This window comes from Camelus ferus, chromosome 8 (assembly GCF_009834535.1).
Source record: "Camelus ferus isolate YT-003-E chromosome 8, BCGSAC_Cfer_1.0, whole genome shotgun sequence".
In the NCBI taxonomy this organism is placed as follows: Eukaryota; Metazoa; Chordata; class Mammalia; order Artiodactyla; family Camelidae; genus Camelus; species Camelus ferus.
The window spans coordinates 28,613,119-28,627,537 of record NC_045703.1 but is presented as its reverse complement, the minus strand read 5'-3'; the positions used below and the strand labels follow the sequence as shown (position 1 = coordinate 28,627,537).

At 39.0% G+C, this 14,419-nt stretch overlaps 1 protein-coding gene across 2 annotated transcripts in view; it reads right to left on the bottom strand.

Moving 5' to 3' along the window:
- The window catches only part of SOBP (sine oculis binding protein homolog), a 157,699-nt gene extending 143,328 nt beyond the window's left edge, over positions 1-14,371 (bottom strand). For both annotated transcript variants that reach the window (XM_032484632.1, XM_032484633.1), the window contains exons 1-2: positions 14,239-14,371; positions 1,407-1,545 (exon numbers count right to left, since the gene is read on the bottom strand). In XM_032484632.1, coding sequence (XP_032340523.1) covers positions 1,407-1,545; positions 14,239-14,334 — 235 coding nt within the window. In that variant the 5' untranslated portion in view covers positions 14,335-14,371. The remainder of the gene's footprint in view (positions 1-1,406; positions 1,546-14,238) is intronic.
- Between the last annotated feature and the right edge of the window lie 48 nt (positions 14,372-14,419).

Sequence of the window (14,419 nt, the reverse complement as noted above, 5' to 3'; positions counted from 1 at the left end):
TTGGGTGATAATATAATCAAAAGAACCAGTGAGAAAGAAGCCAATAATTAGAGGGGAAAAACCCTGTTGTTTCACAGGATAGACCCATTAATTTAACCCATTAATACCCATTAAAAATTAACAAAAATGGTAATAAAGAAAACATAATGAATTTTATCCTTTCATGTGAATTAAAAAAAAAAAAAAAAAACTCAACCATGGAAAACAACTTTTTCCCTCCAGTAGCATATCCTGGTACTCTCCCATGTTCCCCAGAGGCAAAGATTTTTACCTAGACCAAGTAGTATATGAGCGATTAGTTCATGGGATATAAACTCATGACTTGCATTTTTCATTTACAGTGAAATTGATGATACTATCTCTGTAACGTGATGTGTACAATTTCATAGCAAGCTTAACATAAAATTTGTCACGTACGTTCAATTCCACATGCCTGCAGGACAGCTCATTTACATTTCGTTGCTTGGTACATAAGAAGGAAAAGCGCTATCTTAGAGACTGAAAATAAAATGCATGAACAAGTAGTTTATGCCAGTAGATTCTGAACGCAATACAAATACTGATCAAATTGCCAGTGATGACACACAATTAGTTTTACCCACATTTTATTAAAGTTCCCCAAATGGGTTGCTTCCTCATATTCTCCTTTTCTTTGACAAACAAACCCTTGATCCAAATTTAGCTTCATAAATTCAGTATCCATATCAATCCCCACCAATGGTTCTAGGTTTCCCTCATGACATATCTGGCGGTGCTACCCACCAGCAGAATCAGTGTTGATTCAGCTCTGCCAAACCGCTAATTTCTACTCTTTGGTTGGGCTTTGATGAAAATTCTTACAGAATTTCTTTCTTACTCTACCACTTTCTTACTCTCCTTACACTATCCAAGGCTGTGGGGATGAGAGAAGGGTGAAAACTTCAAACATAAAACAGAAATAGGACTTTCCTTTAGAATTCCTACCAAAAGAGGGGTGGGGGGGAAGAAATTACCAAAAGAACAATGGTTCTCTCTTACAGTCTGAAAATCTAACCCTAACATTTCACTTAACAGAAAGCACCAGTCCTCAACAACTGATAAATCAAAGGGCTTGGGAAACTAGGAGAAGTTAGTAAATATGGTCCCTTTCCATAAGTTTGTGGGCAGGACCATAGCGCTTAAGATCCCTAGCCCTTGTCTAGCTGGCTCTCCCGTTGCTGAAAGGAGATTAAGCTGTGTCTATTTTTGTTTTATGTTGTGCTTTTATATTCCGTGGAATACTGCTTATGGGAAAACACTACCGGGGATGTACATTTAAATCAACCATTGGCATAATCAACAAAACGAGTCCCAGAGCAACTCAATTCTGGCAGGTTGAGATAGTTAATCCTTCTTTGCATGAACAAAGGGACATTAAATGTCATTACCTTTGAGAACAGAAATGTGCTGCCGGCTCTCTCCATCTGTAGGGTAGCTCCTGAATTCAATATCTTCACCATCTTTCAATTCAACCTTATCATAGCCATACCAGCCAAGGAGTTCATTCATGGTGTTTTCTGCAAAGTTCTGAAAGAGAAGCATAGGCTACTTACATATATAATCAATAACTATTTGAAAAGAATGCATAAATCAAATTTTGTTTGCACTACCCATTCACTGCCAGCCCCGCCCTACCTCCCTTAGAGTCGTGTTCATTTTTCAAAACACATTCAAAAATTGTCATGCATTTAAATCTCAGGATGACGCATCCAATTATGACAGGCTTTCAGACATTTGCAATTTAGAGATAATAAGAAAAAAGGTATTTGTCAGTTTTGCTGACGAATAGGAAGTCATATTTTGGCATATTCTTCTGCAAAGACTATATCCCACACTAACACAAAAATATTGAAAGGTAAAGCACAAACACAGCTACGAAAAGATTTGAAACTGAAAACAATCGACTCAGATTAATTTAAATTAGAAGTGCTTCCTAATTCAGGTGGTGTTTCTTAACATGACTTTTATATCACATAAAGCAAAATCTCAGCAAAGAAATAATATCTCAATTGTCAACCACTACCATCCAGAAAGGTGAATAGGCCACAAGGGTTTCCTCTGTTGATTTTCCCTTTTATAACAGTATTTAAAAATCGAAGCCTAATTTGCTTTATGAATTCCATTAGTGACAGATTCTTTCCCCATGAAATCAAAGGTCACTATGATTGTCTTCTGACAAATAACATAAAAGTACCAAATAACTTCAAGGTTACTAGCCAGTCCAGATTTTGGATAACACATAAAAATACTCTATGAACTATAACTCAGTATACAGTCAGGCCTCCATATCTGCATGAACAAAGGGACATTAAATGTCATTACATTTAATTACATTACATTACATCCACATCTGCAGATTTATGGAAAGTATTTGGTAAAAAAATTTCAGAAAGTTCCAAAAATCAAAACTTGACTTTGCCACGCAAGCAACTATTTACATAGCATTTATACTGTATTTACAACTATTTACCTAGCATTTACATTGTATCAGTTATTATAAATAATCTGGAGATGAGTAAAGGATTCAGGAGGATGTGCATAGGTTATAATGAAAATACTACACCTTTTACGTAAGGGACTTGAGCATCCTCGGATTTGGGGATTGGAGGGGAGGTGTCCTGGAACTACTCCCCCATAGACAGTGGAGGAATAACTGTATAATTGTAAGGTATAATCATTGTTGTTCTTATAGATATCAAGCTGTGGAAATAATGGGTATAGTTGGACAAATTTAAATCTGTCAGATGACTGTTTTCAATGAACTTAACAACTGCTAAATCTTAATGCTTGTAAGTGCATTAAAGTATCTCTATCTGAGAAACAGAGAGTAGAGTGGTGATTACCAGGGGTTGGAGGGTGGGGGAAATGGGGAAATACTGATCAAAGGCTATAAACTTCCAGTTATAAGATTAACAAATTTCAGGATCTAATGTATAATATAGTGACTACAGCTAACAACACTATATCATATACTTGAATGTTGTTAAGAGAGTCCATCCTAAGTCTTCTCACTGCAAAAAAAGAAATGATAACTATGTGACAGGATAGAGGTGGTAGCTAATGCTGGTAATTGTTTTACAATATATAAATGTATCAAATCAACATATTGTACATCTTAAACTTACACAATGTTATGTGTCAAGGACATCTCTTTAAATCTGGGAAAAAAATTTTTAAGTTAAAAGAAGGACCCTATGTTATAGAGTAGGGGCTTAATAAATGTTTGTTGAATGAATTCTTTTAAGGCACCTCTATTGGCAAGGCAACCTGAGCTTCCTAGACTAAGCTAGAAAAACTGTATATTCTAACCTTCTCTGTGGCTCAGAGAAGCTTTTCTCATTCTCCCTAGAAGCTGTCATTGCTGAATTACACTGGGATGTAGAATTTATACACCTGAAACAGAGCACCCAGGCTAAACCAGGGTGTGCACAGCCTCAACGTGTGAGTTCCATGTTCTCCTGAATTTCACGACTTTAGATTTCATCAGGGGTTGCATAAAAAAAAGATATTACACTACTGACTCCACAAAAACAAACCGGCCATTTCAAACTACCACAGGATGCCAGATTTTATTTTATTTTTTTCTTTAGTACCCACTTGAGCTCAGAGCTCCAAATGGGTCAATCTGTGATACTACAAAGCATAAGCAATTTTAAAAAATCTAGCCAGATTGATTCAGTGCTACCATCCACAAGGCCAACAGTCAGCCATATCAAGTTTTAGTGGGGCATTTATTCTCTCTGATGGCTGGTCATGTCCACATTAAATAGACATTCTTTTCATGAATGCACAAAGATGATATGATCGATATGTGTAATAAGCTCAGCAACTTCTGGAGTACCACAGAGGACGATTCGGCTAAACGCTGCTCTACTCAATCAAAAGAGATCCCTTTAATGATGGTCAGTCTCCCCTAACATCCAATTTCTTACACTGAGCTGAGTGCTTGGACTGGAGAATGACAGTCCTTAAGCTCACAAATCAAGGTCCTCCATCAGTGGTCTGGCAGCAGCAATCTCCAAGGATAAGGATTACACCTTGCATCAAAAAACCAATTCCCAACAGTGTTAAAAGCCAGGTTCAAGTCATCCTATTGGTCTGTATACTATTTGCCTCAATCTGTAAGAGAAATGTGCCAAAGACAGAAAATCTTTTGCATAGTAACTCCTGGCCATCGTATCTAATTTTCTAGACCATTTGTATCTTAGGCGCCTCTCTCACTGGTTCTGTCTAACCTCTGAAGTGACACAAAGGCTACAGATGCATAATTCATGGAGCAACCTCCCAGCCAAGGATATAGATTTGTTTGTTTTAGTCCAGCTGCAAATCCATTCAGCCTTTCAGAACCAATCTCAGGGATGGGATCCAGAAGTTTCAGACATTTGGATAAAAACTGAAACCTCAACTGGATTATTAACACCAAATTCATATTATTTGGGCATCATAACTGCATCACTTGGTTTATGGTTTGTGCTGAAAACTCAGCGGCTTCACAGAACAATCAATATGAACTTGATCTATTCCATGATTTTTGAGTTACTATAAATGTCAGTGAAAATAAACTCTAAAACATTCCCTTTCTTGTCACTGAAAATAAAAATAAACACCTTAATGTTTTGATGTATGACAGCAAAAGCAGAAAACAAAAGGCTTATACTTGAGCCATAAATCCCAAACCTTTCATAAAAAGAGGAACAAGATGAAAGAAAGAGAAAACAAACACAAAAGTTTCTTGTATAACTACAAGAAATAGACTATTACCTCTGTCTTATACCCTATTGTTAAGAAATCAAAGAACCCCAAGGAATTAATAATTCAAAATTTGTCATTTCTAGGTAGAATTGGATGCTAGACATTATATGGGCTTGTTAACAGTGCTAAACCAAAGGAAATGAAATGGGTTTTTCCAGTTACCATCCAAGAAACATAATATATTTTAGAAGAAGTGAATTTAATGTTTATAGCCCATAAGGGTTTTCAAGTTTTTCTACCAGAAAATAAAGGTCATAAGAGTTAAAATGCAGAGAGATTTTTGAGATAAGAATGTTCAATAATAGGACCAGCCACTGTACTAAGGGAAGTTGTAAAATTTGCTTCCCCCCAAATCTTCACCCAGATTGTCTCCTGTAGACTTAGAGCAGGAAACCGAAGTAGAGACTCTGAAAGCCCCTCCCAGCTCTAAAATTCTGTGAAACTGAAAAGCTTCTACTTATACAAGAAATAAAATACCTTTTGCAAAGAAGTATCATAATTACAGTGATCACACATCATAAATTTTACTGAACAGCCACTATCTCAAATATTTTATCACTGTTACCATAAACCATCAAAATGTGCCAGAAATGTCAATACTCTGGCATCCAAATCACATTTTGCAGACTGCCTCTCACCCTTGGAAGTGGCACAAAAATCCTCTCTCATACCATGTGGTCCAATTTGGGTTTGGAAAATAGGTCACTATAATTATAATGATAATGTCTAACACTCTTATAGCACTTTATAGGGTTTCCACATCCTTTAACTCTCTTGTTCCTGTCAATAACCTTATGCATTAGGTATTTGATTTCCACAATAAACTTTTCATGAACCTATGTGACATCCTCATTTCACAACAGAAACAGAGAACATACAGAAGGTAAATGACAGGCAGGAGAGATCATCCAGTAAAGTCAGAACAAAAATACAGATCTTCTGATTCTTATATCAGAACTCTTTCTATTATAAATTCTGTATAGCCCAAGGTGTCAGCAATTCCAAAGGAGCTACTACTTCTTCAGACCAATCAAAGAATTGCAAGGAAATCATATCACAGGATGTCAATGTCACATATAAAGAGCTCTCCAACAAGGACACATCTAGCTACATTAAACTTTGCTTGCTTTCAGCTTTGCTCATTGGCCCCTACTCTCCTTAATTATTTGTATTATTAGAATATGGGTTCTTAAAATTTGCAATTAAAATTTAATCTTCTCATTTGATAATTTTTGACAGCAAGCCTGACTCTAATTGCTTTGTACTTCTAATACTTTATCCCCATACCTCTTCTTCACCCTTTCGAATTCCCCCCTCTCACCTCCAGGGCTCCTAAGGAAAGAAGAAAATCTTAACATTAACTCTGAAAGCATGATCTCTTCCTAGAATTAAAACAAAAAAAAAAAACAAAAAAAGGTCATAGAAAGATAGCAGAAAGACAGGAAACTACTGTTTCCCCACTCCTCTGAGTTCTTTCTATACTGGCAAAATTTATTTTTGTTGGAACTTAATTCCCAGGACATTCACTCTCTTTATTCAACTAGAAGTACTGTATGCACGTCAAAGTTCAATCTAAATGGTTTTTAATTGAACATTTTACTAGATAAATAATAAAGACTTGACTTCAAGTCATTTTGAAAATCACAGTAATTACAAAGTCTCAGAATACCTCTGAAATGCAAGGTCTTCAGAAAGGACTAATGACTTTGTTTTGAAAACACCAAACAAATTTAAAAATATAGGGTAGGTTCCTCTGATTGCTTTCATCTCAGACCTGGCATAACTGAATGTCTATCTGTTTTCAACTTGGTATCCTACCCAAGAAAGCAGAAAGTTTTCAGAGAGCTCCCAATCATTCATTCAAATGAGGGAAAAGCCATGCCCTCCCTCTTCCCACAAACATAATTCCCATTTTCACTCCAAGTCCTACTTCCCTCCACAGTGCTAGTAAAATATGTCATCTCTCCCAAACACCCTGTAAGTTACTTGGGGACAGAAACTTTTTTTTCACCTTATGCCCCATTCAGCACAATGCCTACCAGTTAGAATGTACTCAATAGATGTGCTAACATGTTTGGATACATTTCACAGGTATTTTTTTAAATGTATAAATATAGAAAAATGATCAAACAAAATTCAGAAAAACTGATTCTAAAACTAAATATGTGAAAGTTAAAATAATCTGCAATATCCACTGATAATGAGAACTCTCAGACTATTCAGAATTCAAGTTGGCTCAACTTTTAGAAAAGATGATTTGACTCTATGCAACAAAAGCCTTAAAAATGTATATATGCTTTGATTCAGCAGTTTTATTTCTAAGCAGACTGGGGACTATTCTGAGGAAATAGGTGCTAAAATATGCATGTTCAGGAATGTTTATCTGTGTTGTTTTCTTAGAAACAAATAAATGCCAAACAATAGGAATTTGGTTAAATAAATTACAGCTTAGTCATGAAATAACTAAAATGGAATACTATTTTGCCACTAAAATATATGCCATGGATAAATTTTTACTGCCATGAAAAGCTATTAACAATATATTAAGCTTTAAAAGGAAGGTTAGTATACTATAAGACCATTTTTTTTAAACATACATCACACATAGAAAAGGACATGAAAAGACATACATCAAAATGTTGACAGTAATTGTGTCTGGGTGGGAAAATTATAGGCTTTGTTTTTCTTTTTGCTTATTTGTATTGCTTATTCTATTGGATCTGTCATGTCCATGTGCTATTTTTATAAAAATAAAAAATAGTTTTAATTCAAACTTAGTTAAAACATAGTCTTCTCATAGAGAACCATGTCAGTCATATCCACAGTCCTAATGACAATAAAAGGATCTGTCAGTTACAGTACTTAACTTCAAAACATTCTGACACACATTATCCAAGAAAATGAAGCATAAGAGAAATACTTTGAAAGCAAAAGGAAACCCCCAATCCTGAACAATTTACAAGGCAGGAAAAAAAAAATGCTAGTATCTCTGCCACTTAAGGTTCGAATAATAGAATTATGGTTATTTTTGGTTATTTTATCTCCCTTTTCACCTTCATGGCTTCTGACTGACTTCCGAGATAGATTTCTATGAAAAGGATCACTGGACTTGCTAATTAAGATTCTAAAAGGGCAGGGGGAGGCAGTTTCTTCTGTAGAAAGTAGGAACTACACTTGATTAGAAGTCTGTTTCTAGCTCTGTCTATGCCCAGGTCTGGCCAAGGGCTGAGTTTAAGTCATCTCTCTTAACACAGACTTAGTGGATCGGTAATATTTTATGGTCCTACCAAGAAGGGGGAGAATTTTAAATAGTGCGAAAGAAATGTTGGAAGAGCCCTTTACAGACTACAAAGTACTTCCACACTCATGATCCCACTGGATCAGATGGTATCCTAAGGACAAGCTGCTCCCCACAGATGTCCGATTCGAGGCACATCCACATGCCTGTTATAAGAGTGGCCAGATTCATACTCTTGGTGCAGACATTACTCATTGAGCCCTATTGTTTTCACCTGAATTATACACAGACTTTTGGCCCAAAATCCTTTGAAGATGGTCACTGCACTCCATTTGGGTCATTTTGCAGCACTGTTCTCAGCCACAACATGATGATTATGATGCAGTTCTAAGGACAAAGGACATGTCATAACACTAAAATCCAGCTCTGGCCTGGAGCAGACCTGAGGAGAAAGTCTTAAGTGTCATATGAAACCAAAATTATGTGTTTCCACATTAAAAATTCTATGTTGTTTTATCATCTTGTTGTGACATGGAATAATTACATCCCCTATTTTAATGGCCAGGACATCAAATATCCTAAAAAGACCAAACAAATGCTGTGAAATTGTAAAGACCAGCCCTGGGGCTAACACTGTGGCAGGCGTGGCAGGTGTGCAGCTGTGTGCAGCTGTGTCTTTTCACAGCTGCAGCACTGGCCTCAAAATCGCCAAGACTTGTTACATTGTTTTCCTGTCCATGCCAAAGCCACTGGCCTTACAGCAGGACAGAGTTCCACGGTCCCTTAGTTATGTAAAAGCTATTAACACTCATCAGTCCACAGATCCTAAAATATACATTCAGTAAATCTCACTCACCACAGGCTTTCCTGTCTGTTTACATGTTTCAATCGGCACCATCAAAAACAAAGTTTTGGGTTTTTTTTCATTCTAGCCTGTAAAATCCCTTCTCTTTTAGGAAAATATTCAATAATCTTATTAGTTTGAGAGTGCAAGTGTGGCTGACTTCCCATTCCACAAGAGAAAGTTTTAGACTTTAGAGATTTTCAAATGATCCACCTTCTACTACTTCTAGTAATTTTTTTTTTAAAAAAGGATAAAGACAATAAAAAAGACACTTTCTTAGAAGATATAAAAAGTCTAGTCACCCTAGCAAGACACTCTGTTTCCCTGGAACTCTCCTTTTTCAGACAGTCACTTGCATTCACTGATATTTGCCTTTTTTGAGGCCCTGTTTTTGACTTTCCTTTAAAAACTCTGTTACCTCTTGGTTTCTATGAGTCTGTCTTTCACACAAGGAGAGTAGGGCTTGGCTTCTCAGAGCAGTGCTTGGCAAGCACAGAGGCAGGAAACGCAGAAGGGAATGAGTCTGTCAGACTCATTTTCTTCTAGTTCAAATGTTTATTTCAGATTCGGGAGGAAGTGGAGTGGTTCCTTTCCATTTCCTCCTCTCTGGAACCTGCGAGTTGTATAAGGCTTAGAGAATCTCGCTCTGCCACACATCATACTCACAGGTTCACAGATGGAGAAAGAGACTCTTTTCAGAAAACCTCCAGTTTGAACAGAGCAGAATTCATAGCTCTCTGTGCCCTCCCAGGACCTTCTCTTATGGGTTTAGACTAGAGCCTTGCACAGGACAACTGACAGCAACATGGAGGACAGGGCTGGTGGGCTCAGGAACATCCTATACCAGCTTCCAAGGGGCAAGGGCCAGGTCCCAGCCCTGACACATGGCACACGTTGCACCACTGCTCAGCCTGGGAGGTCTGACATCATTTGTGAATGTCACAGTGACATCTGGTCCCAAATTCATTTTCTAGGTTCCTGAGACTTACTGTTTCTGACATCAGGATGGAGTTTCAGGAGAAAAACTTGAAGTATACCTGTTTTAGTAATGAGCTGATTTCAACCTTAAATATGCTGACTTTTCCAACCCACACTGTGATATCTCTAGTTTGTTTTTTTTTTAATTTTTATGGCAAGCTAATTAAATCACTGCACTCACCAGCACAGCTCTGCAACTTGCTTTATTGTCTATGCAAATAACACAGGTCATTTTTAATGCCAAATGGAGACCATCAGAAACCAAACTAGAAAATCTTATGGTGAGTTTACTACTAAACTCTAACAGATGTGCCTGATTCTAACTGCAGGCAACAGGACTGAAGCATAATTTTAGATACAAATTACTTACTGAGAACATTTACAGACAGAAAACTTCTTCAGCAGAGGAGACCCTGAGACATTTAACACAGATTATCCTGGAGCTGAACAATTGATAAGGAAGCCAAACATTGTAAGTGCATTAATTATGGTTTGTTTAGGAAGGTTTCCAAGGCAGAGTGCTTGATCTAATCACATTGGTTTTGTCAGAGTTTTAAAAGATGAAAATCTGACTCATTTTCTTTACTCACAGTTTAGATTATTTTGAGTTGTATTACTGTTTGGTAGTCATTAATCATGTTCCCCAAGATCTATGTGCACAAAATACATACCCTTAAGTGCAACTATATTTACACTTATTCATGTATTCACATATCCAGTATCACAAACTAGTTTTTATATAATGTTCTAGATGAACTCCTGAAACGAATTAACACTTCTATATATCAGAATTCCCTCCTAAGATCATTTGTTATAATCCATGTGAGCTAACAATATATTGAAGACATGTTATTTTAGCTACAATTACAGTGTTTGCTTTAGAAACCGAAAGTAGTCAAAATTTATAAATTGCACTGCAATCTGATTTTTTTAAAATCCTCTCTATTGGTCACTAATTAAATAAGGCAGAATGACTATAAGTACAATAAAGTACCAAGTATTTTTAATTAAGAAAAACCAGGATGAAGTGAGGAAGAAGAAAAGGAAAGATAAGGAAACATTGTAAAGGTCATAATGAGACAAACATTTCTACTTGAAGCTTTTTTCACTAAAGGACACTAAAGCTATGCCAAGTCATGTACTTTTCACACACAAAATTACATCGTATCAAACTTAAATTTGTTACAACTGCCATGTACATTAAACCAGTGATAATGAAAATGTAACTCAATATCTGATCTAGTGAAACAGCAACCAACATTAGCTCCCAGCCACATGAAGACAACCTCCAATGCCATTACTGGTGTCAGCTAAACCTCTGCCAATTTGCCTTCTCCGGCCATGTTTAAATAAATATGTGACTATCTCAGTGAGGAAATCTTGAAGGAAATCTCTATGATGAGGCAATTTTGTTGCTCATTCTCAGTGCCCTGCATTTGCTGTACTTAAAATAGACACTTGTACCAATGTCCCTTCTATTACCCGAAGGGGAAAAAAAAATCACATACACACCAGTCCTTTTTCTTTCAGCTCGCGGAGAAGCAACTTGATCCAACCAGTGTTGAAATCTGAGTAGGTCACTGTACACCACGATAAAATTCCCTAATCCCTGAGCCAAATCTCCCTAAGGGGGGCCTCCTCCTGATCCTCCACTTCCCAGGCTGACTTTTGCATTTGCTCTCTCCTCTTTCCCCCTTTCATTTCCCCTACCTTCAAGCCCTGATATGTGATCCACGGTGGGGGCTCAGGTTTCCGTTTTTACAGCTTAGGCCGTGCTAGCTGTATACATTCCTTTCTTTCTGCCGGGCAGTGATTACTTACCAGGGCTTAGTTTACACTGGTCCAGATGAAAGCCGTTCAGATGAAGGCAAACACAGCCAGGCAGCTCCAGCAGCACCGATATGAAGCTGCACAAGGCCACATTGTGTTCTCGGTGACATTTTGTTACACGTATTTTTATACAGGGCAATCAACGTGTTATGTTACTCTACACTTTAGGTTTGGGGAGATGGATGGGTGATAATGCCACGAGGTTTGGGGAAGGGTTTTATTAATACGGTTATTAATATTAAAAGCAGAAAAATATTAATGCGCTCAAAATAACCCTTCCACCTTTTGACTTTGAGAAGTCACCTTTTAAAAGAGGACTTTGGGTGCTATTATATTAGAAGAATGCATACTGAACAATTCCGCTAGAAATGGGATTTCATGACTCTCTGGCATGGTGTCCATTGACACAACTGAAGATTTCCACCAGGGATCTCTCTCATACACTGCTCCAAACTAGGGAGAAAATACTGATCCTTCAGGTAATTTAGTTATTTGCTGCATAAAACTTCTTATTTAATGCTACTCTGTACTGAAATGATGAGGATTAAAATTTCAAATAGTAGGTGGTGATCTGGGAAAAAAATAACATTTTTAAAAGAGGAAATTCTGTGCACGAAGGTTAATTCCATACTTACTCCTGCAGCATTGGCTAAAAATTGTGTAATTTTTCCCCTTCACACAATGTTGTTTTTGTTTCTTCCTCACCAGTTCAGACAAACATCTGTTATACTGTAGAAGGACAACTATCTCCCAAACCACGGAGTGCTCCCGCAGCCAAAGTCAACAACGTGAGCCCCAAGCATCGAGCACAGTCAGCCTTTATATCCAGCCGGGATAACATTTCACATGTTTTGATTAAAATTAGCTAATTTGTAATTCTAGAACCTATGAAACTTAAAAGCTGCCATCCATATAGATCACATTAGGCAGTGTTTTAAAGGGCCAGCACACACTGTGATTTCTTAGTGGCTTCACCTCTCTCCTCTTCCTCCACCCCCTATTTAAAATGAAATGGAAAAGTAATCTGGAAACGCAGGACAGGAGGGAAGGGCGAGTAAGGAATCATGGTTATTGTAGGCTGTTTGAATTCCACCCCCATGGGAAGACAACAACTCCTACCAGTCTCTTTAAAAAAAAAAAAAAAACTGTCTATCAGTGGAGTCAACGGTGGTTTCTATCCCAAGGAATGGCCTCACCCCAAAATAAAAACCCTAATTCCAAAATGTAGATTGCTACAGACATTTTCTAGAAGAAAGGAACACTAAGCATATGCACCTAGGTACACATACAGGTTGTATTATCCATGTGCCCCTTTCTAAATACGGGCTTCATACAAGGCACCTTCAGAGAATATACTTGTTCTAATCAAGACAAGGTCAAACTGCAATAAATTTTACTTAGTTGCTTGCCATTTTCATCGTTTGTCTTTTAAATACAAATTCAACCAAGCTGACCAAGTCAGTTGTCAGTGTTAAGGATTCTATGCAGAAGATGGGGACACCAAGACGGCTGCAGAATGAAAACTAAAGTCCCTCCCCGAAATCTGCTACTTGTTAGTAACTTACAGAAAGACAAAAAATACAAATAAAAGAATTTTAAAAAATAAAAAGGGATTCATGAAATCAACACAAAATAAAACCCTCGCCGCGTAAAAGCTGCAACTTCGTGAAAAATAAGTGGGGGGACAAGGGGGGTCCGGAGCTGAGCGGTCTTGAGCAATCACTCCAACGCGAACAGCTGGAGCGTCAGGCTGCTGCGCTTGCCACCTCTGGAGCACCGCTGGCTTGGCGGGGAGCCCGGCCTCGCCGACAGGACTCGGCCTCGCCGACAGGACTCGGGGCTGGCCTTTCGGAACAATGGGCAGGCGCTCTGTGAAGGCCGCCCCTCAGACAGCTATCTTTCAGTGGATCTTGCCCAGGTCCGCTTAACTGGGAAGTGGAGCATGCAAAGGCAAGCGGGAGGCAGAGGCCGCCGATTGAGAGGAGCGGGCAGGGGCGGGCGAGGCGAGCCGACCGTCAAAACGGTACCCGACCCGCGCCGCTCGGGCCGCAACTCGCTCCGGCACTTGACAGCCTCTTCATACCCTCGCAGCTGGCTACTAGGGGAGAAGCGGGATCGAGGAGCCGGGAGATGAACTGGGGGGAGGGGGAAATTGTGCGCTCCCGAGGTGCCTCGGCCCGGCGGCTCCTAACTTTGGAGAGATCCAAAGGAAGGTTCCCGAAGAAGAGGAAAAAACTATTCCACCGACTAGGGAGTCTCTTCACCATGCCCACACGCCACATGGGCCCCCGGTCCCCTCCCTCTGAAACGCGCGTGTACCAACCAGGGGTTTATAAGGTTAAATAGTATATGGTCTCCCAGCCGCCCCCCACCCTCATCGACTCTGAGATAGGCAAATCTCGGGGACGCAACCCGCGAGTTGGCCTCTGTTTTGCACCTGGAGGAGGAGCTGAGGCGTTCTGGGCATCCTACAGAAACTGACAAGCGCTCCCCTGTACCCCCCAAATCCATACAACGGCCCAAAGGGAGCAGGCGGAAGAAAGAGCTCAGTCTCTCCAGCCATGAAGTCCAAAAATACCTTCATTTCCTCATTGATCTCCCTTTTCACTGGGTGAGCCGGCTTCCTGCTCCTTTTATTTTCCGGAGGTCTCCCTTCTTTCTCCATTTCTGCCATGTTTTTGTGTCTGGTTTCTGTGGAGATGAAATGGCTGCTGCCGCCGGCGGCGGTGGTGGTGGTGGCGGTGGTGGTGGTGGTGGTG